This window comes from Myotis myotis, unplaced genomic scaffold, assembly GCF_014108235.1.
Source record: "Myotis myotis isolate mMyoMyo1 unplaced genomic scaffold, mMyoMyo1.p scaffold_m19_p_19, whole genome shotgun sequence".
Lineage (NCBI taxonomy): Eukaryota > Metazoa > Chordata > Mammalia > Chiroptera > Vespertilionidae > Myotis > Myotis myotis.
In genome coordinates, this window is record NW_023416323.1 from 19966943 (window position 1) to 19984156 (window position 17214).

A 17214-nucleotide genomic window follows, 5' to 3' on the forward strand; every position below is an offset into this window, starting at 1 on the left:
GGAAGGTGATCAAAGCTTATTAAAGACGCCATTTGGGAAACCATCTTTACATTCATCGGCTGGGCTTTGAATCTCCTTAGCAACTGTGTAAATATGCAGCTAAGAAAATAGGAAGAATCTTGTTTCCACTAGCAATTGTGGTAAAGCGGTTGTCACAGGCCTGAGTAAGGTGGGGGGAGACCCCTTTATACAGCTCCCATCTCAACTCCCCAGGATGAGGAAGGGAATGGAGGCCACAGCAGAGAAGGAACAGGGGGGTTAGGCTGACCCAAAAAACAAGTTTCACTGGTTAGCGTGTGAGCTGCCACTGAGCCAGCTTTCACCAGGCACAGTGACCCCAGGCCCAGTTCACGGTGTCTTCCTGGCTTAAAGTGGAAGCACAAGCATTTCCTAGGCCTCCCTGCCCTCTGTGGGTCAGGCATCACATCCTGTGTCTCTGCTCCTGTCCTGGGCTAAGGAGATGGGGGGGGTTAGAGGGGGGGACGACGGGACTGTGGCACAGAGCAAGGGCCCTGCCGCCTGAGTTACAGGCAGAGCATCGCAGCACGGGGCACAATCGACTATTTAATCACGTGCTCCTCTGTTTCCCCTCCCTGAGCTGAACCACAGTGAGCAAAAGGGACGAAGGAGAAGACACGGCCAAGCAAAGTGCCTTACAAACCCCCCAACATGTGACTCAACTCGCTTGAAGTTTAAGAGAAGGATGTTCCCAGGCGACTTACTCACAACCGTCGTCTTAAACTTATTGTTGTCATATTCGGCTCCACATATTTCCACCTCCACAAAGGGACATGCAATACTTCGTCCGAGCTTGGGGAGATGGCGAGCCCCGAGAACCTAGGATACCACAGGTGAGTACGGGAATTCTCCCACACCCGTCCTGGGAAGAGCTAACAAGGTCAGCATGGGTGGGCTGGCAGCGAGCTCAGGTGGGTTCTAGCGTCAGACCACATGAGCTCGAACCAGCCTCTGTTCTTCACTGGAGAAGTCCTGACAACCTTGTCAAGTGGATCCCACCCCTGTTTCCTCCTCGTGGATGAGAAGATGGGGGTGGATTCCTACAGCTGTTCGGACAGGGGTGGGGAACCTTTTCTCTGCCAGGGCTCATTTTGGATACTTACAACATCATTCGCAGGCCTTACAAAAGTATCAACTTAAAAATTAGCCTGCTCTATTTGATCAAACATTTCATTAACTACCCCCTAATGCCTTGGCAGGGCCAGACGTTCCCCACCCCTGTGTTAAGGTGAGCTGGGAGCAGAACGCCCAGGCCATCAGAATCAACAGGAGGACCTCACTTGAGCACAGAACACATCCACCCGTGCCCAGGTGCGCACCCACAGAGTTGAATCCCTTGATTCCCGGCTCCCAGAAAAGGATGGGGGAGTGTGTGTGGTTTTCTTTTAAAGACCTTTGGTCACAAAAGCTTCATTTTTTCTACCTTGCATAGTTTCCAAAGGAGGAAAAAACAAAAATTCTCACAAAGAGACAACACATTCTCTGAAAGTTGAGTCTCTTGAGTTTTAAAAAGCTTTCATCTTTAAATATGGCCATTGTGGGGCCAAACGCTCACCTCCCTAAAGACCAAAGGTCCGTTTTCCCACATGCTTTCTTTTCCTGGCCAGAATCTGTCCTCGCTGGGACCCAGGAGATGCCCTCCTGAACCCTGCAAGAGCTGGATTCATACCTAGCCCCGCAGGTGACATGGGTAAGGTGTCCAAAATGGATTTGAGAGGGTCTCCCTTCCTCCCCGGGGGTGCACTCTAATTCAGATCCTCAAACCATGTCTGGGTGGTGATGGTTTAAACCAAATGAGAGGAGTCGCTAGGCCCTGATTCCCTGGGCGAGGAAGGAGAGTGTGGCCTTACCTTGACCGTCAAGGTCATCAGAATCTTCCTCTGGGACTCGGGCGGCATGGGGTCATACTTCTCCGTCCTCATGCTCTCGGGTTGCAGGACGTAGCCGGTCCTCCCGTTGAGTGAAAACAAGGCCTGGTTCATCTGCATGTATTTGTCTGGGAAGGAAAGGGCACTGCTGGTGGAAGTCGGGCAGGAAAAGGCTGGCTTCCTGGGCCCGGACATGCCAGGTGGGGAATGATTTGCTCATTTTTCCAAAAATAATTAAGCCAGTTGTTAAGATATCTAAACTTAAAATATGGAAACACCTTTCCAAGTATGAAACATTTAAAAAAAAGAATTTAAAACTACTCAAAGCTAAATATGTCTACGTAGGAAAAAATTTCCACAAAAGACGTGCTGTGGAAAGAAAAATCCTAACTCAAATATAGGGTGTCCCCCCAAAAATGTATACACACTTTGAATAATTATTCATTCCAGTGGGTTAAATCTGAAAAGAAAGAAACAAACATCAACTGAGCTATCAGAAAAAAGTGTGTACATTTTTTTGGGACACCCTGTCCTATAAAGTTAACCTAAGAGCTCTGATCCATGTGAGCTATAAATACCTACACCCCATTAGAACAGCTGGGTCAGAAGCGTGAACAGTTTGTAGAAGCGAAAAAGCAAGTGTTTCCTAAATACATGAAAAACTGGCTCCTGTGACTCATAAGAGCAGAACCAATAAGGGAAGCTTCAATGACAGGTGACGGCAGTTTTCATCTATCACTCAGGTGGGTGAAGATTGGAAAGTGTGATAAAACTAAGTTGGTGGAGTCGTGCCAGAGGATGTATTCAAATGCGTTACCAGTTCGCAATCGCACGCGCCATCTCTAGGGAGGCGTGTGGCCAAGTGTCTCAGCTCAGGCGCCACGGGATACAGGTGTTCAGTGGTTGTCCTTAGGGCCAAGTTGATCAAAATGCTAGTGATGTTTGACGCTCCCTGCCTGTCTGAGAATTGTCTGGCAGATGCAGTGCCGCATCTGTGACGCGATGCTCACAGAAGGTTACAGAAGGCAGTGCCATCTGGAATAGCAGAGGATGGGGAGTACCCTAAATGTGCCTCAGCGGGGGGGGGGCGGCTGAATAAATGATGGTTCTAGTCAGTGGAATCCTACACAGGCATAAAAGCATAGAGAGGACACTACTGACGAACAGATCCCCAAAAGAGGCTTAACCAACACCTAAAGTGCAGAACACTGTAATTTATGCTGCCATTTGTGTAAAGGAGTTATGCATGCAGGTTTTTCCCAGCATGTAGTCCTCAGAGATGCACCAGGAAGGGAGGAAAGCGCTGAAAAAAGTCACTGAACACCTTGATCCACTGTGCCTGGAGCTGATGCAACCTCTGAGCTTTTTAATTACATGAGCTAATGCATTTCCTTTCTCTCTCAATCCAGACTAACTCAGTGTTGCCACTTGCATCACGGAACCTGCCAAATACAAGTGTGCCTAGTGTCAGGCGTGCTCATCAGTTCCCTCAATCACTCTATTCAACTGATGGACCTCAACCTAACCCTACCATGCTGGTTGAACCCGTTCCTCAGACAGATCACATGTTCTGGACACCACAGCCCACCAGTGGCCCCAGTAGACTGCCTGGACTGACACCGCCATCACCTTAGATTTAGTGGCCACAAGAAGCCTCTTTTACCTCCAGTCTGGAAATTGAGTGCCACCATTTGGGAGCCGCACAGCCAGAGGCGGAAGGGGTCGTAGTTGGAGGAGTCCACCCTCTGTCCCTTCGGGTAAACACGCGTCAGGCCCTTCTGATTGTACTTCAGGAGCTCAATGGGTTTCTGTCTGACGACGCTGTCGGCCTTCGTCTCCACAAAGGAACGGATCTCTCGGAAGTCGGGATTCTCTGCAGACAGCGACAGAGGCACCGTTATTTTGCGTCTCCTCATTTCCTTCACGCAGAGGCTTATAAAATGAAACCAGGAATCTCTGGGACAAGACGCGCATGTGGTTCTGATGATATTGCCATAATTGGGACTGCTATGGGCTCCTGCGCTTCCGGGAGCCTAGCTATTAAAGGTGCCAAGTGTTCCCCCAACCTTTTCATTTAGGTTGTTTTCTTTTTAAAATTACCAGCAGCCTTGCACAAGGAAACACAAAAATGGTACAATTATAAAAAGGGGGAATGGCCTCAGGGATCAGCATGTAGCAGGAGATCTTAGGAGTGGCTTCCTCATCAAAGGTGATGTAGATACAGGCAAGTAAACCAAGCCTCTTGGTGGAGGGAGAATGGAGTGCCCACAGGAAGAGCTGAGAAAGAGGAGGGGGCAATGAATGGGCGGAGAGGGATGGGAATGTGTGAACAATTCTTTGTTGGATGAAGCTTTGCTACTTCATATCCAGCTGTGGTGGGACAGCCCATAAACCTGCGGAGTGGAGGTGCCTCCCAGTGACCATTAACTCAGGGGTTTAGTACTGTTTCTCTGGTCCCTGGTCCTGGAATCACAAGTTCTTGAGATCAAAGATAGGATCCCCTCAAAGAAAGGGGGAAGAGAACGTGAATGGGATCATTCTAAGATCAAAGAATTGGCTACTTCAGAGAATTTGGTAGAAGAGCCATTTTTTAATCCTGTACTGTATACTAGCCCCCAAAGATCCTGATCCCTGGAACCTGTGAATATGCAGCCTTTTATGGCAAAAGGGACTTTGCAGATATAATTAAGGAGCTTGCCATGGGGAGATTATCTGCACCCTCAATGTAACCCAGGGTCCTTGTAATAGGGACATATTTTTACTACATAGAAGGCCATGTGACTGAGAGGCAGTTTGGAGTGATGCAGCCACTAGCTAAGGAATGCTGGCAGCCACCAGAAGCTGGAAGAGGCAAGGAACATATTCTCCCCTGGAGGGAGTGGCTGAAATCTGCCCACACCTTGATTTCAGCCTAGAGATATTGACTTTAGACTTCTGGCTTCCAGGAGGCCAGAGGGTATAAATATATGTTGTTTTCAGCCACCACATTTGTAGTTAACAGTAGAAAACTAACAACCTTCCCTCTGAGAGGGTTTTCCTCCTCAAGCTATCAGACGGGCCTGTCACGAGCACCGTGGTCCTAAGGACTAATCCAGGGGAAGCGCCACGGAGAGCAGTTCAGAACGAGCAGGAACCACACTCACTGTGCCCTCTAAAAATGCCAGACTCAAAGAGGAAATGCATTTTCACCGTGTCCGGAGGCAGTCAGGGGAGGCAGTACCTAGATTGTCTTTGGTCTTGCTGGTTGGTTTGCAGTAGACGACCAGGTCCGAGAGCTCGATGGCGATCGACTGGTTCTTCTCCCAGTATTTCATGTTGTTCTCCTGTTGGGGGCCAACTGTCTTTAGTGTCAGACCTCAAGCCAGCACCCGCGAAATTCCATCGCCCCAGCTCACCTGGCATGCCTTCCTCTCCTCTGCTTCCCCTCTCGCTCCTCTTGGCCCTCCTGCATGCTCAGATCTTTGACACGGTTGAATGTTTTCCTTGCCTCTGCCCCTCCTCTCTTTCCTTCCTCTTCCTGCCGAAATTCTTGACCAAGTTGTTTCCACCCAGGATTGGTGTCTGTCACCACACCACTCTCCTTAACCCTCTGCTCTCGGCGTCCTGGCCTGTCCCTTCCCCTAAAACCACTGTTACAGCTCATCCAATTCTAGTTCTCCAAGACATGACCTCATGTCCTCCTGGGCTCTGTAGACCACAGCATCTTTCTTATAACTTGCTGAACCCTTCACCCTTCTCCTCTGAAGCTGAGGAAGTGTGCACAGCCTCCTCCTGCCTCTGATTTCTCAAATGCCCCAGAGGTCACATCCCAGGTCCCCTGAATCACAGCAGTGACCTCCTAGCTCAGTGATGGCGAACCTATGACACCTCTGACATGCGAACTCATTTTGTTGGTTGATTTTTCTTTGTTAAATGGCATTTAAATATATAAAATATCAAAAATATAAATCTTTGTTTTACTATGGTTGCAAATATCAAAAAATTTCTATTTGTGACACGGCACCAGAGTTAAGTTAGGGTTTTTCAAAATGCTGACATGCTGAGCTCAAAAGGTTCGCCATCACTGTCCTAGCTCCTCACCCTGCAGCTCCCGTCCTCCCTCCTTTGCATTTCATCAGTTCCCTCCTCCTGGACCTTACCCAGATCATTCCTTCTCCAGGAAGCCTTCCTGGATTACTCCAGCCAGGACTACAAAAGGATATTGCCTTCCTCAAGTCTCCCAGAGTGCTCACCATTTCACCCACACTTGGCCTTGCTCAGCCTTAAACACTGTCCCTTGTCCGACTGTCCTGCATTGATGCCATTCATCACTATTGCCCAGACCCTGTTTCCCCACTGAGACATGTCCCTTGCGAGCAGCGCCCTGTGGGGAACAAGTGTTCAGGTGGCAGGTAGTGAGGGGGCTACACAACACAGTGGTAATGACAGTGGAAACAAATCAGAGACATGGGTTTGAAAGCGGCCCCTGCTATTTACTAGCTGGGTCAACAGGGCAAGTCACAGACTCTCTCTGCACCTCAGTTTCCTCAACTGTGAAATAAGGCTAAGATGAGTACTCTACTCTCAGAGAATTAGACAAGGAGGACTTGGCACTCCTCCAGGCTTGTAGGGCCACTCAGAAATGTCCCCCAGGCAAAGGACAGAAAAAGTCCACTCTTTACACAAGCGGGTGTGGGACCCGATTTCTTCAACCCATAAGCACCCACATAAATCCTGGGGCCAAAGTGGACCTTGGCAATGACCGGCAAACAAGCCTTTTATATGAGCCCCAGCAGTGACCACATCACCAGGGCAGATTAGAACGTGACTGTAAGCTTCCAAAATTTGTTCTAGCTCACCTATGCATGCCTAACTTTCACCAGCCCTTTCCACACTTTCTGAATGCAAGCCATAATGGTAGGGCTGTTGTAGGTGGGGTGGGATGGGCCAGAATCAGTGGCAAAGATGCCAGCCACATAGTTGATAGCAAAATGCCATGAGGAAAACAGAAGCCTTACTTGTTTTCGGACTTCAGGTGTTTTCTCCTGAACCTTGTATCAGCGTGGCTTTGTATTCTGGGTGGTTTCACCATGGGGTTGTTTGGAGACAGAAAACCCCAGCAACAACACAGTTCACCTCTAATGACAACGGAGTTGCTTTAAATGTGTGTGTGGGAGGGTCATACCTCTGGTGAATTATAGAACTTTGGCCTCACAAAGCGCAGAGCAATGACCAGCTATGGGCTTCACGTTTTCCAACCTTAGCAGAAGACATATTAGTTTAAGATGAAATACCAGTTGCTTCCTCAAAATCTTATAATAATTATTCTAAAAAAATGGCAGAATTTGCCCGCCAGGCCATCTCAGAATATGAAGTCACAGCACAGTGCATGGGCCAGGCTTTGGAAGCTCACTAACCGGACGGATCTTAGTGACTGGTCTTGTGCCGGGGACTGTGTGAAAGCGCAGGTCCCTGAGCACGTTCTTATGGGCAGGCACAATGGGGAAGCCTCGGTGAGGAGCTCCCAGCAGTGAGCTGAGAGCTCACCTCACCTTGGTCTCCCAAAGGCAGGGTGGGGCCTCCTTCCTGTTCCCACACCGGCTCTTCTTACAGCTGGTTGTGCCCAGAGCAAGACTCCGTCAATTCCAGAAACTCCTGCTTTTTTTTTTAACCTTCGTATGTAATAAGACTTTAAAAAAAGCTGTTCTCATGAAATCTTAGCAGTTGTAAAAACCAATTAAAGAGGAATGTAGATCAAAGTCAGAGAACAGCAGCCTTGAACAGCCAGGCTTAGTTTCCGAAGCCTCATGCAGGAGAGGAGAGAAAGGGGCAGAGAGAACCTTTGAGTGAAGTCACATTTTCCTCCATGAATAGCGGCCGAGAGCCAGGATGCACAGGGAGGAGGAGGGTGCCATCGCCACGCCTATACCGCTGAGCCCACACTCAGACCACTTTCAGGGGAGGTTTGGGTGCCTCAGAATAAAGTCTACAGAGAACAGTTGCTAAGGGCTTCGTCGCTGGTGTTTTTCTCCATTCTCAGCTTTAGGGGCCCAGAATCACAAATACTAGAACATGCTTAGGAGGGTCACAGGCTGGCAAATGGTGCCATTCAATTCATGACAATCATTCAACTGGCAATGAGAACACACCTGGAAGAAGGTAGGGGAAATGATCTTTCAAATGAACCTTGGTACAGTGGCGCCCCCTTGTGCCTCGGAGCTGTTCTACATTGAAGGCCCAGAGGCAAATGAGATGCCCTGACCAGGAAAGATGGGAACTGGCTGACCACAGTTCATCATAAGTGACTGGTGATGGTGTGACAAGACGGGAAGAATGAGGACTCATATGTGAGGCCTCTGACTAGACTCTGGGACAGGAAAGATGACAGGTCCTACCAGCTCTCTGTAGAAAGTCTTCTTAGTAAGAGGACATCACCTTAGGACAGGGATGGGCAAACTTTTTGACTCGAGGGCCACAATGGGTTCTTAAACTGGACTCAGAAGAAGGAGCTGCGGCCGTGTTTCCCGACGTTGCCATGTTAACACTGCTGCTGGTGAAGGAGCGGAGGGGAAAGCAAGAGAACCCTCCACTCTTTCGGCTCCGCGGGCCGGACAGAACAGCCGAACGGGCCGGATCCGGCCCGCGGGCCGTAGTTTGCCCACGGCTGCCTTAGGGTGTTGAAAGGGTGAGTCAAGGTGACCAGAGACTGGCCAAGTGTGAGGTCCCCCAGGGGGAAGGAAAGACCCGGCTGCTGCCACCTCCTCCCAGAACACTGAAGGAGAAAGACCCATCAACAGTAACCAGAGGTCACAAGGACCGAAGAGATCCTGAGAAGACTTTAAAACCATCCCTTTGGGTCAAGACCTGTCTTAGAAGACGTGTACGTATGGGAAACCCTAAAATTTCTTCCCAGTTCTATGGCCACAGGAGAGAGCAGAAGGCACCTTACACCTCCCCAAGCCCTCCTGGTGTGACGACAATGTGGTGATTAAATACCATTGTGAGCTGAGCATTGCTGTACCAGCCTAGCACTTCTCACACTTTATCTCCTTTCATCTTTGGCTCCTCATTTTGCAAACAAGGAAACTGAGGCCCAGAGAAGTTCAGTGACTTGCCCAGGGACCAGCCCTGCCAGGATGCAAACCCCAGTCTGCCTGGAACTACCCCTCCTGCTCTTCCCCAGTACCCTTCTCAAAACGCTCCCAGCCCAACACTAAGCTCCAGGCAGAGTCACCCTGGAAAGCCCACGCCCATCTAGAGTGGAAGGTCTTCCACAACACGAACTTCCGGAGGGAAAGAATGGGTCCTGCCAGTTACATTTCCCCAGGGCCACTGCGGGTCTGGGGAGGCGAGCTCAGGGCACGCTTGTTGGAGGAGGGGTCCCTCCTGCTTTGAACAACGTTGGAGACAAGAAAACACTCACAATAAGGAAGGCAAAACTTTCTTGTCAAGATATGGCCCCAAACATCAAGAGTCACTGCGCACACTCTGACTTCTGAAGGTCTGAACTAGCCCCAGCTTCCAGGGGACCTACAATATCCCTTCCTCTTCAAAATGATTGGCGGTCCTATTGTCCGAACCCACCCCATTGCCTCCCTGAATTCCGTGTGGCCCCTGGGCCTGCACCTCCTGCTGCCGAAACCCACCCACCTCGCAGCAGAGCACACCAGGCCCACCCGAGCCCAGCTGAGCCGAGGGCCTACCTTGGTGTCGATCTTCCAGGTGATCTGCCGGATGCTCTGGAACCACTCGAAGAGCTCCTCCACCCGGTCCGTGGCGAACTCCACCGGCGGGTCACCCTGCTTCTTGGGCTCCAGGATGAAGACGAAGGACTTCTGGTTTTTCCCGTGCGGGGCTTTCACTTTGTGAGAGAATAACACAAGCCCTGGTCAGCCTGTTGAGAGCCACGAGACCAGACTGCACGCTGCCCGAGCCACTTGTGTCACGAACCCAAATGCCACTGTGTGGGCAGTGCTGACGGGGACGTCGGCTTTGGGCCAGGCAGGGTCTGCCCTCCACACGTGACTGCTCAAGCTATGCAGCAGCCTCAGCTGTGTTCTCCAAGAAGACAGACCCACGTCCTAAGCCCTGGTACCTAGGAATGGGAACGCAGTTGGAAACAGGGTCTTTGCAGATGTACTTAAGGATCTCAGGATGAGGCCATCCTGGAGTCATCTAAGCGCCAGTGTCCTTACCAGAGAAAGAAGAGGGGAACTTGAGACACAGACACAGGGATGGCGGCCACTAAAGACAGGCAGCGACTGGAGTGATGCAGCCACAAGCCAAGGGACACCGAGGGTGGCCAGCAGCCACCAGGAGGTGGGAGGGAGGCATGGAACAGATTCTCTCTGCAGAGAAAGTGTTTTTAGGTATAAAAAAAAAAAAAAGGCCACGAGAGGATAAAGTGTCTGCCACGTAACATTAGTCGCTAAGATCTCTGGGCTTGTATATGCCAGGCAGTATTCTAAGCAGATTACACGCACTGTATCTTATTCCACCTTTATCACAACCTTCTGGGGTGCCACTCCTGTCACGCCCGTTTTACAGGAGCGGAAACAGAGACACGCTGAGGGGAAGTGACGCATGAACGGTCACACAGCCAGTCACGGCAAAGCTGGGGCTCGAATCAGACCTGGCTTCAAGGCTCCTCCTCGTCACCACTCAGCCACGTGCCTGCGCTCTGCAAACACGGGGCAGACGATACACAGAGCAACACAAGTGAGTTTCAGCTCATCCATGAACTTGCTGGGGACCTCGGGCAGGGCTTGTGGTCACCTAGGGGCTTGGTTTCTCACCTGTTAACTGGAACCAAGAATCCCTGTCTTACCTACCCTCTCAGGTTATTGTCAAGAGAAAAACAGACAAACAGGTAATAAATGGAGAAAGCAAAGAGCTGACACTAGAAGCAGAAAGTTCCTGGCACTATTGTTATCTGAGGCTGAGGACCCTGCTCAGGCCTCTCCAGCAAAAGTACTGGAGGGAATAGGCCCAGGCTAATGCACGGATGGACTGCACGGAGCTGTGGAAACACGGCGGCTCAGCGAGGAGCGCTGCGTGGGCTTCCTGCCCAGAGTGTTCTCACTGCCTCTGTCCCTTCGTGTGGAAGCTGCTACGTCCCCACTGAAAAGCGGGCCTGGTCAGGCTCAGATGTGCTGAAGGCTCGGAGGATGAGACTGCCACTGGCACCGTTGTATGCGCCTGTGTGCGTGGGCCGTGCATTCACATCTCCCCTTGCACCAGACTCCAAGGTGGGCAGGCCAGGTTTGCCCATGCCCAGCTGGGCAGCCAGCAAATGGAGGTTCAGAGAGAAGTGACAGGTCCAGGGTCTCATAGCAACTGAGAGGCTGAGCTGGGCTTCCAACTGGACACTCCTAACTCCATGCTCAATCACAGCCGGGCCAACAGCCCAGCTCCTCTTAAAATAGCGTCCAGGCAGATCTCTGAAATGATGATGTTTGGAGTAATATTAAACATGCATCTAGCACTTGCTCTGCACCAGACCCTGTGTTAGCACTTGACAGTTATTAACAGCTGACATAACACTGCAATCAGCAACCAGCCTGGCCCAATACTCAACATGAGCATCCAAGTCAAGGCTAGAAGGACCTAGCCAGAGCCGCCTCCCTGTAGGGGGTGGTTCTGAGGCCAGACTGGAGGATTTGGGTGGGAATCCAGGCTAAGACCATGTGTGAACGTACCAACGTTATAGGTGTTGAGATCCAATATTCCTTTGCAAAGAGACCCTAAGGGATTGTCTTCAATAATCTGTGAAGAAATAAGACATAACTCACGTTAGCCTTAACAGGTATAATCACAAAAGACAACCTGTTTCCAAAGCACACCATTTAGCGGAGACACTGCCAGTGGAACTGTTTAAAATGCATTTTCATTACCGGATACGTCCAAGGGGAGAGAGCTAACTAATGAAGCATGTTACTGATAGGGACTCAGCAGTGAGCAGGTGCCCGCAGGTGCGGCGATTCATTTTCCAATCTGTAAAAATGTGCCTTGTGAATTCTAGAACAGGTTTTGAAGCGTTTCCATAGATCTGATTTCAAAAACATCCCAGACCCTTTATTCTGACATTATTATTATGAAATGGGACTATCTGGTCACCTAAAGCACAATTCAAGAACCTTCTGTGACTCTCCATGTCCTACGGGAGCAACATCCATGCTGTCATCTGACTTTAAGGCTTTCTAGAAACCCCAATCAGCCTTCCAGCTCTACCTCCCACTGTACATCTGAACCATCCCAGGGTCCAGGTGAGATAGGGAACACCCTGTCTTAGGAGAGCTGGCAGAACTGTGCATCTGCCCATTGCCTGTTCACCCCCATTCCTAATGCTCTGTGGGTAGGGGCATCATGGAAAGACGCAATAAGGGGGTTACATCTCTTCCTCAGGTTGAACACACTGAACACAATCATGTTCCCACCACCACACCTTTGCTTAGGCTGTACCTTCCACCTGGAATTCCCTTCTGTCAGTCTCTTGCTGTTGATCTCTAACTTGACTTTTAAGGTTCTAATGCCCCTTCCTCCAGGCAGCCTTCCCAGATTTCCCCAACTCACTTAGAAAATTCCTTACGCTCAAACAGGACCTTAAAGCCCTCATTATAAAGAGTTCATCCCTGGTGTAGTGCTGTCACAATGAAAGTAGCTTCTCTTTGAGTCTGCTGGGCAAGAGGAAGCAGGAAACAGAAACCAGGTTTGCGGTGTCACCAGGAAGGCCTCAGCGCGCCTTCCACTTTGGCCTGCTTGCTTATCGACACCAAGCACGTTCGTTCTGAATGTCTGGCTGGCCAAACGAAATGTGTTTCATTTGCAAGCTGCTTTAGGCAAAGGACATATTCCCCATTTGGCCATTTTCACTCCAGAGAGATTCCTCCTGCATATTCAAACCTTTCCAGCCCAGAACAACCTGATTAAAATATGATGGCGCGTCAGTGACTTTCACCCACGACAGCTCAGGCGCAATCCTGATTCCCATGTCACTCTGCTTCAGGGCTCCAGGGGGACCAAACGTCATCATGTATAAAATATAACCGCTGAGGTGACTTGGTGGATTCCCCGAGGATTAGCAGGTCCCTCCCTGCAACGATCGAGACTCACCTGCTTCTCGAGCTCCTCCACATCAACTGTTGAAATGTCCTCGACGTAATTGGATGGGAAGTAGTGCTGGATTTTGGTTCCATAGTCTCCTTTCCACCTAGATAAACAGAGGGCATCAAGGGCCTCGCTGGGCGTGTTAATCCACTCCTGTCCCTTAGACCCCAGCAGCTGGTGGGAGAAAGGCGGCCAGTGACCGAATGACCAGAAGAGGTGTTGAGGTAATGAAGCATTTCAAAGGGATCCTCTGATTTTTCATCAGCAATGAGTGGGATTGGAGGGAAATCCTCTTGCCATTTGGTCAAACTCCTGGACCCTGTACATGAGTTAGGTTAAGAGTGTGCGCTGTGGAGTCAGAAGGTCTGACTTCAAATCTCAGCCTGCTGTGTGGCCCTGGACAAGTTACTGTACTTCTCTGTGCCAGTCTGTTTGCAAAACGCAGGTTCAGCTCTCTTGTGGGAAGATGAGATACTGATCTTGTGAGGTGCTTCAATCTCTGCCAGTGTTCATAGTTAGGAACAAATTCTTACGGCTCTCAGGTAGAAATCACCCCACAAAACCACCTACGATGGGGCCTATGGCTGGGCAGCAAGTTTTTCTTCCCACGTGAAAAGAGGGAAGAGCTAACCGGACCTCAGCACACCAGGTACCTTTGACCTAAAATGCGTCTTCAACCCAGGATGGGGCCACTGCATAGGGCACAGGACTGGGCTGTAGCATAAGAATTTGAACTTAAAATAATGCCAGGCTTACGGAATGGAAAGAGCCTGTGCTACTTAGTAGCTGTGGAACTTTGGAAAGTTTCATTTGCCACGTCTGCAACGGGGATAATCATAGTAAAAACTCCACAGGGTCGTAATGAGGATTTGGTTAGATGACGTCGGAAAGCCATTAGCACAGTGTGTGGCATACAGGAAGACCTCAGAAATGGTAGCTGCTATTATAATAAAAATAATATATAATATGATATTATGGTATGTGATTTACTATGATAATAATTGGTGTTTATTTGTTTTTCTACATACAGCATGCAAGGTATCAAGCCATTTCCCAGAGAAAGTAGAACAGGTCAAAGCCAGCTCAGAACACAGATAAAAGGGGTCAGAGCTCAGCCAGCACTTGTGTCTCACCACCAAAAAGTGACCAGGGAAGTTCATCCACCAAGCAGCTCAACCTTACCAGCCCCCGGGCTCCTTGGAGACGTTGTGAATGAGGGCGCCGCGGCAGAAGCTCAGCTCATCACTCTGCTTGGCTTTGTAGTCATACAGAGCTTTCACGGTTCTCTGAGGCTTTCAGGGAAAACAAAAAGAAAAAGGTCAGGCAGGCTGATGAGCAGAGGGAGGCTTCTGCATTTACTGTCGCACATGTAGTTCTCCTTAGGGAGCCGGAGGCTTCAGTCCAGGGTTACAGCGCCATCTGCTGGCACGTTTCTAGCATTGCGAAGAACCCCAAGTCTCAAAAAGTCACCAGTAGAGATGGGGACTGGTCAGAGCCAAGGGCACCCCCATCACCCCAAATTGCTCAATTTCCTCAACACGCCTTTCAGATTAAGCCATGACCACCACCTGTGAAGTCCTCAGAGCCCACGCTCAACGACCTTCCCAGAAGTTCAAACTCAACACCATTCCTGGCCATCCTCGGCCTCACCAATGTTTAGCCAGGCCAGGGGTCTCCTAACTGGACTCCTGCAGGACACTGACATTTTGCATGAGTAACCGAGGCACTCCTCCATGGAAGTCATCCAAAGGTGATCTTGGCAGAAACAAATAACCCAGAACTTACTCGGGATAAAATTTTTCTTCAATATAACGTGCGTTAATGCCTCCATGGCAAGCATAAATCCATGGCAAAATGAATACCCATGCAGCAAGCAAATGTTAATCATAAAACCTGAAGCTGTCAAACTTGTTTAGATCAGCAATTTCCCTCTTACCCCCCCCCCCCCCCCCCGCCATCCCCCCTTCCCCGCCAAGGAAATGTGGACAGGTTTTACAAGGAATCTAGTAAAACTGCTCCTTCAAGCAGAGGCTCTGGAGTCAAACATGTGGGTTCAAATTATTGCTCTGCTCTTTACTACTATATAACCTTGAGGCGTTCTCAGACTCAGTGTCTCCATTCTGGAAAGGGGAATTAAAACTTTACATGCTTCACAGGGTTAAGACTATTTAATGAGATAGTGCAAGACAAAAATGATAATATCTAGCATTTAGTAAGGGCTTACTATAGTCAAAACACTGCTCTAGGCCTCTTATCTATATCTCCTTTAATACTTCCAACAACCATAACAGGTAGGTAGCAGTGTTCTTATATCCATTTTACAGAGGAGAAAACTGAGGTTCAGAGAGATGAAGTATCCTTGCCCAAGGTCAACTAGCTGGTAGGTGGCTGAGTGCAGAGATGAATCAATCAACCTGAGTTACTGCCATAGTTCATGATATTCCTTAAGAAGCAATCTAGTCCTAGCCGGTTTGGCTAAGTGGACAGAGCGTCTGCCCACGCGGACTGAAGGGTCTCGGGTTCGTTTCTGGTCAAGGGCACAGACCTCGGTTGCAGTCTTGATCCCCAGCCCTGGTCGGGGCTCATGTGGGAGGCAACCAATCATTGTGTCTCTCTCACCTCGATGTTTCTCTCTCCCCGTCCCTTCCACTCTCTCTAAAGATCAATGGAAAAATATCCCTGGGTGATGATTAACAAAACCAAAAAAGGCAATCTAATCTGGGTTCTGCAAGTTCTACCATAGGAACCCTCAACCAGAGGCTAACCAGGTCTCCTGCCCTTGTAAATGGAGCCTAACTGCCCATCTTGCTTCAAGGGCGGATGTCAGAATCTGAGCCACATCTCTCCCCATGAATCCCCACGAGTCACTGCCAGGCTCCCAGGCCACAAGGAAGGTACAGCCAGTGGCAGAGGTGGGGGTGCCATATGACGGCTTCCATAAGGAGCCAGCCCCCGGCCTGACAGACGGTCCCACAGAATCATTGGACCAAGTAGGCAGCAGCAATGCCAAGTGGCTAAGAGCACACAGCTCGCAGCCAGACTGCCTTGGTCCAGATTCCAGCTCCACAGCTTCCTACCTATGAGGTCTCAGCTATTACTCAACGTCTGTGTGCCTCGGTTTCCTCAGCTGTACAATGAGCACAAAACTAGTACCCATCGCAGGGGGCTGTTCTGAGGATTAATAAGCTGTCAAGTACTTAGGACAATGCTTGATGCGTGGTCGTGGATGTGTTACCTATTATTATTCATCTAGTCATTCCAGTTCTATGAACACATCCAAAGGAAATAATGCTAGAGATGCCCAAAGCCTCACAGGTGAAGAAGTTCATTTTAGGGTTAATGAGCAGAGCAAGAGACCAGAAATGACCCAAGTGGCCACTGGACGTGGACACTGCTAAACTGGCACAGCCACCCAGAAGATTCTACAGCACAGACATGCTTTTTTTAAAGTTAAAATGCCAAGCCATGTACTAGTATTTCATCTCAGTGACTTGGCCTACCAGGTTAGACAAAAAAGGTCATTAAGAAGATTAGTGACAGAGAAGCCCACCCATGACCAAGTGGCAAGCGAGCAAAGCAGAATAAAAATGACAGATGCCGGTGGTGGGGTCTGTAAAATACAGGCAAAGACCAGGAGACAGAACAGCCAGCAGCAGTGCAGACAGCCACTGCGTTAGGACAGCGAGACGAGGGCTGACTATTTTTCTGGTTTTCAAATGTGTTTTTCTAATTGTTACACCATTTTTCAATCATTAATAGTAACAGTTTTATTTCCAGGCATTCACCTCAGTTGGGCAACTTGCAATCAAATTCAGCATGCTTGGTTCACGTAAAATAGGAAGATTTTCTCTACAACTTAACTTAGTTGCCAGGGTTTAAAATGGGGAGATTTCACATAAAACATCTAAAGTATTGACTTAAGCCATTCAGAGAAAGATAAATGTCACATGATCTCACTCACGTGTGGAGTATAATGAACATTAACTGATGAACAAAAATAGATCCAGAGACAGAAGCATCGAACAGACCGTTGAACCTCAGAGGAAAGGTAGCGGGGGTGGGGGAGGGGGTGGTTAAGAGATCAACCTAAGGACTTGTATGCATGCATATGAGCATAACCAATGGACACAGACAGTCGGGGGGTGAGGGCCTGTGCTGGGGGGCAGGAGCAGGCGGGGAGAGGTCAATGGGGGAAAAGGGAGACATATATAGTACTTTCAACCATAAATAAATAAATAAAGTA

At 49.4% G+C, this 17214-nt stretch overlaps 1 protein-coding gene across 3 annotated transcripts in view; it reads right to left on the reverse strand.

Moving 5' to 3' along the window:
- Positions 1-17214, reverse strand: part of PLCG2 (phospholipase C gamma 2) — a 141082-nt gene that overhangs the window by 26804 nt on the left and 97064 nt on the right. For all 3 annotated transcript variants that reach the window (XM_036345678.1, XM_036345677.1, XM_036345679.1), the window contains 8 exons: positions 14154-14263; positions 12978-13074; positions 11564-11630; positions 9569-9726; positions 5107-5209; positions 3550-3759; positions 1869-2014; positions 723-837 (listed from right to left, as the gene is read on the reverse strand). In XM_036345678.1, coding sequence (XP_036201571.1) covers positions 723-837; positions 1869-2014; positions 3550-3759; positions 5107-5209; positions 9569-9726; positions 11564-11630; positions 12978-13074; positions 14154-14263 — 1006 coding nt within the window. The remainder of the gene's footprint in view (positions 1-722; positions 838-1868; positions 2015-3549; positions 3760-5106; positions 5210-9568; positions 9727-11563; positions 11631-12977; positions 13075-14153; positions 14264-17214) is intronic.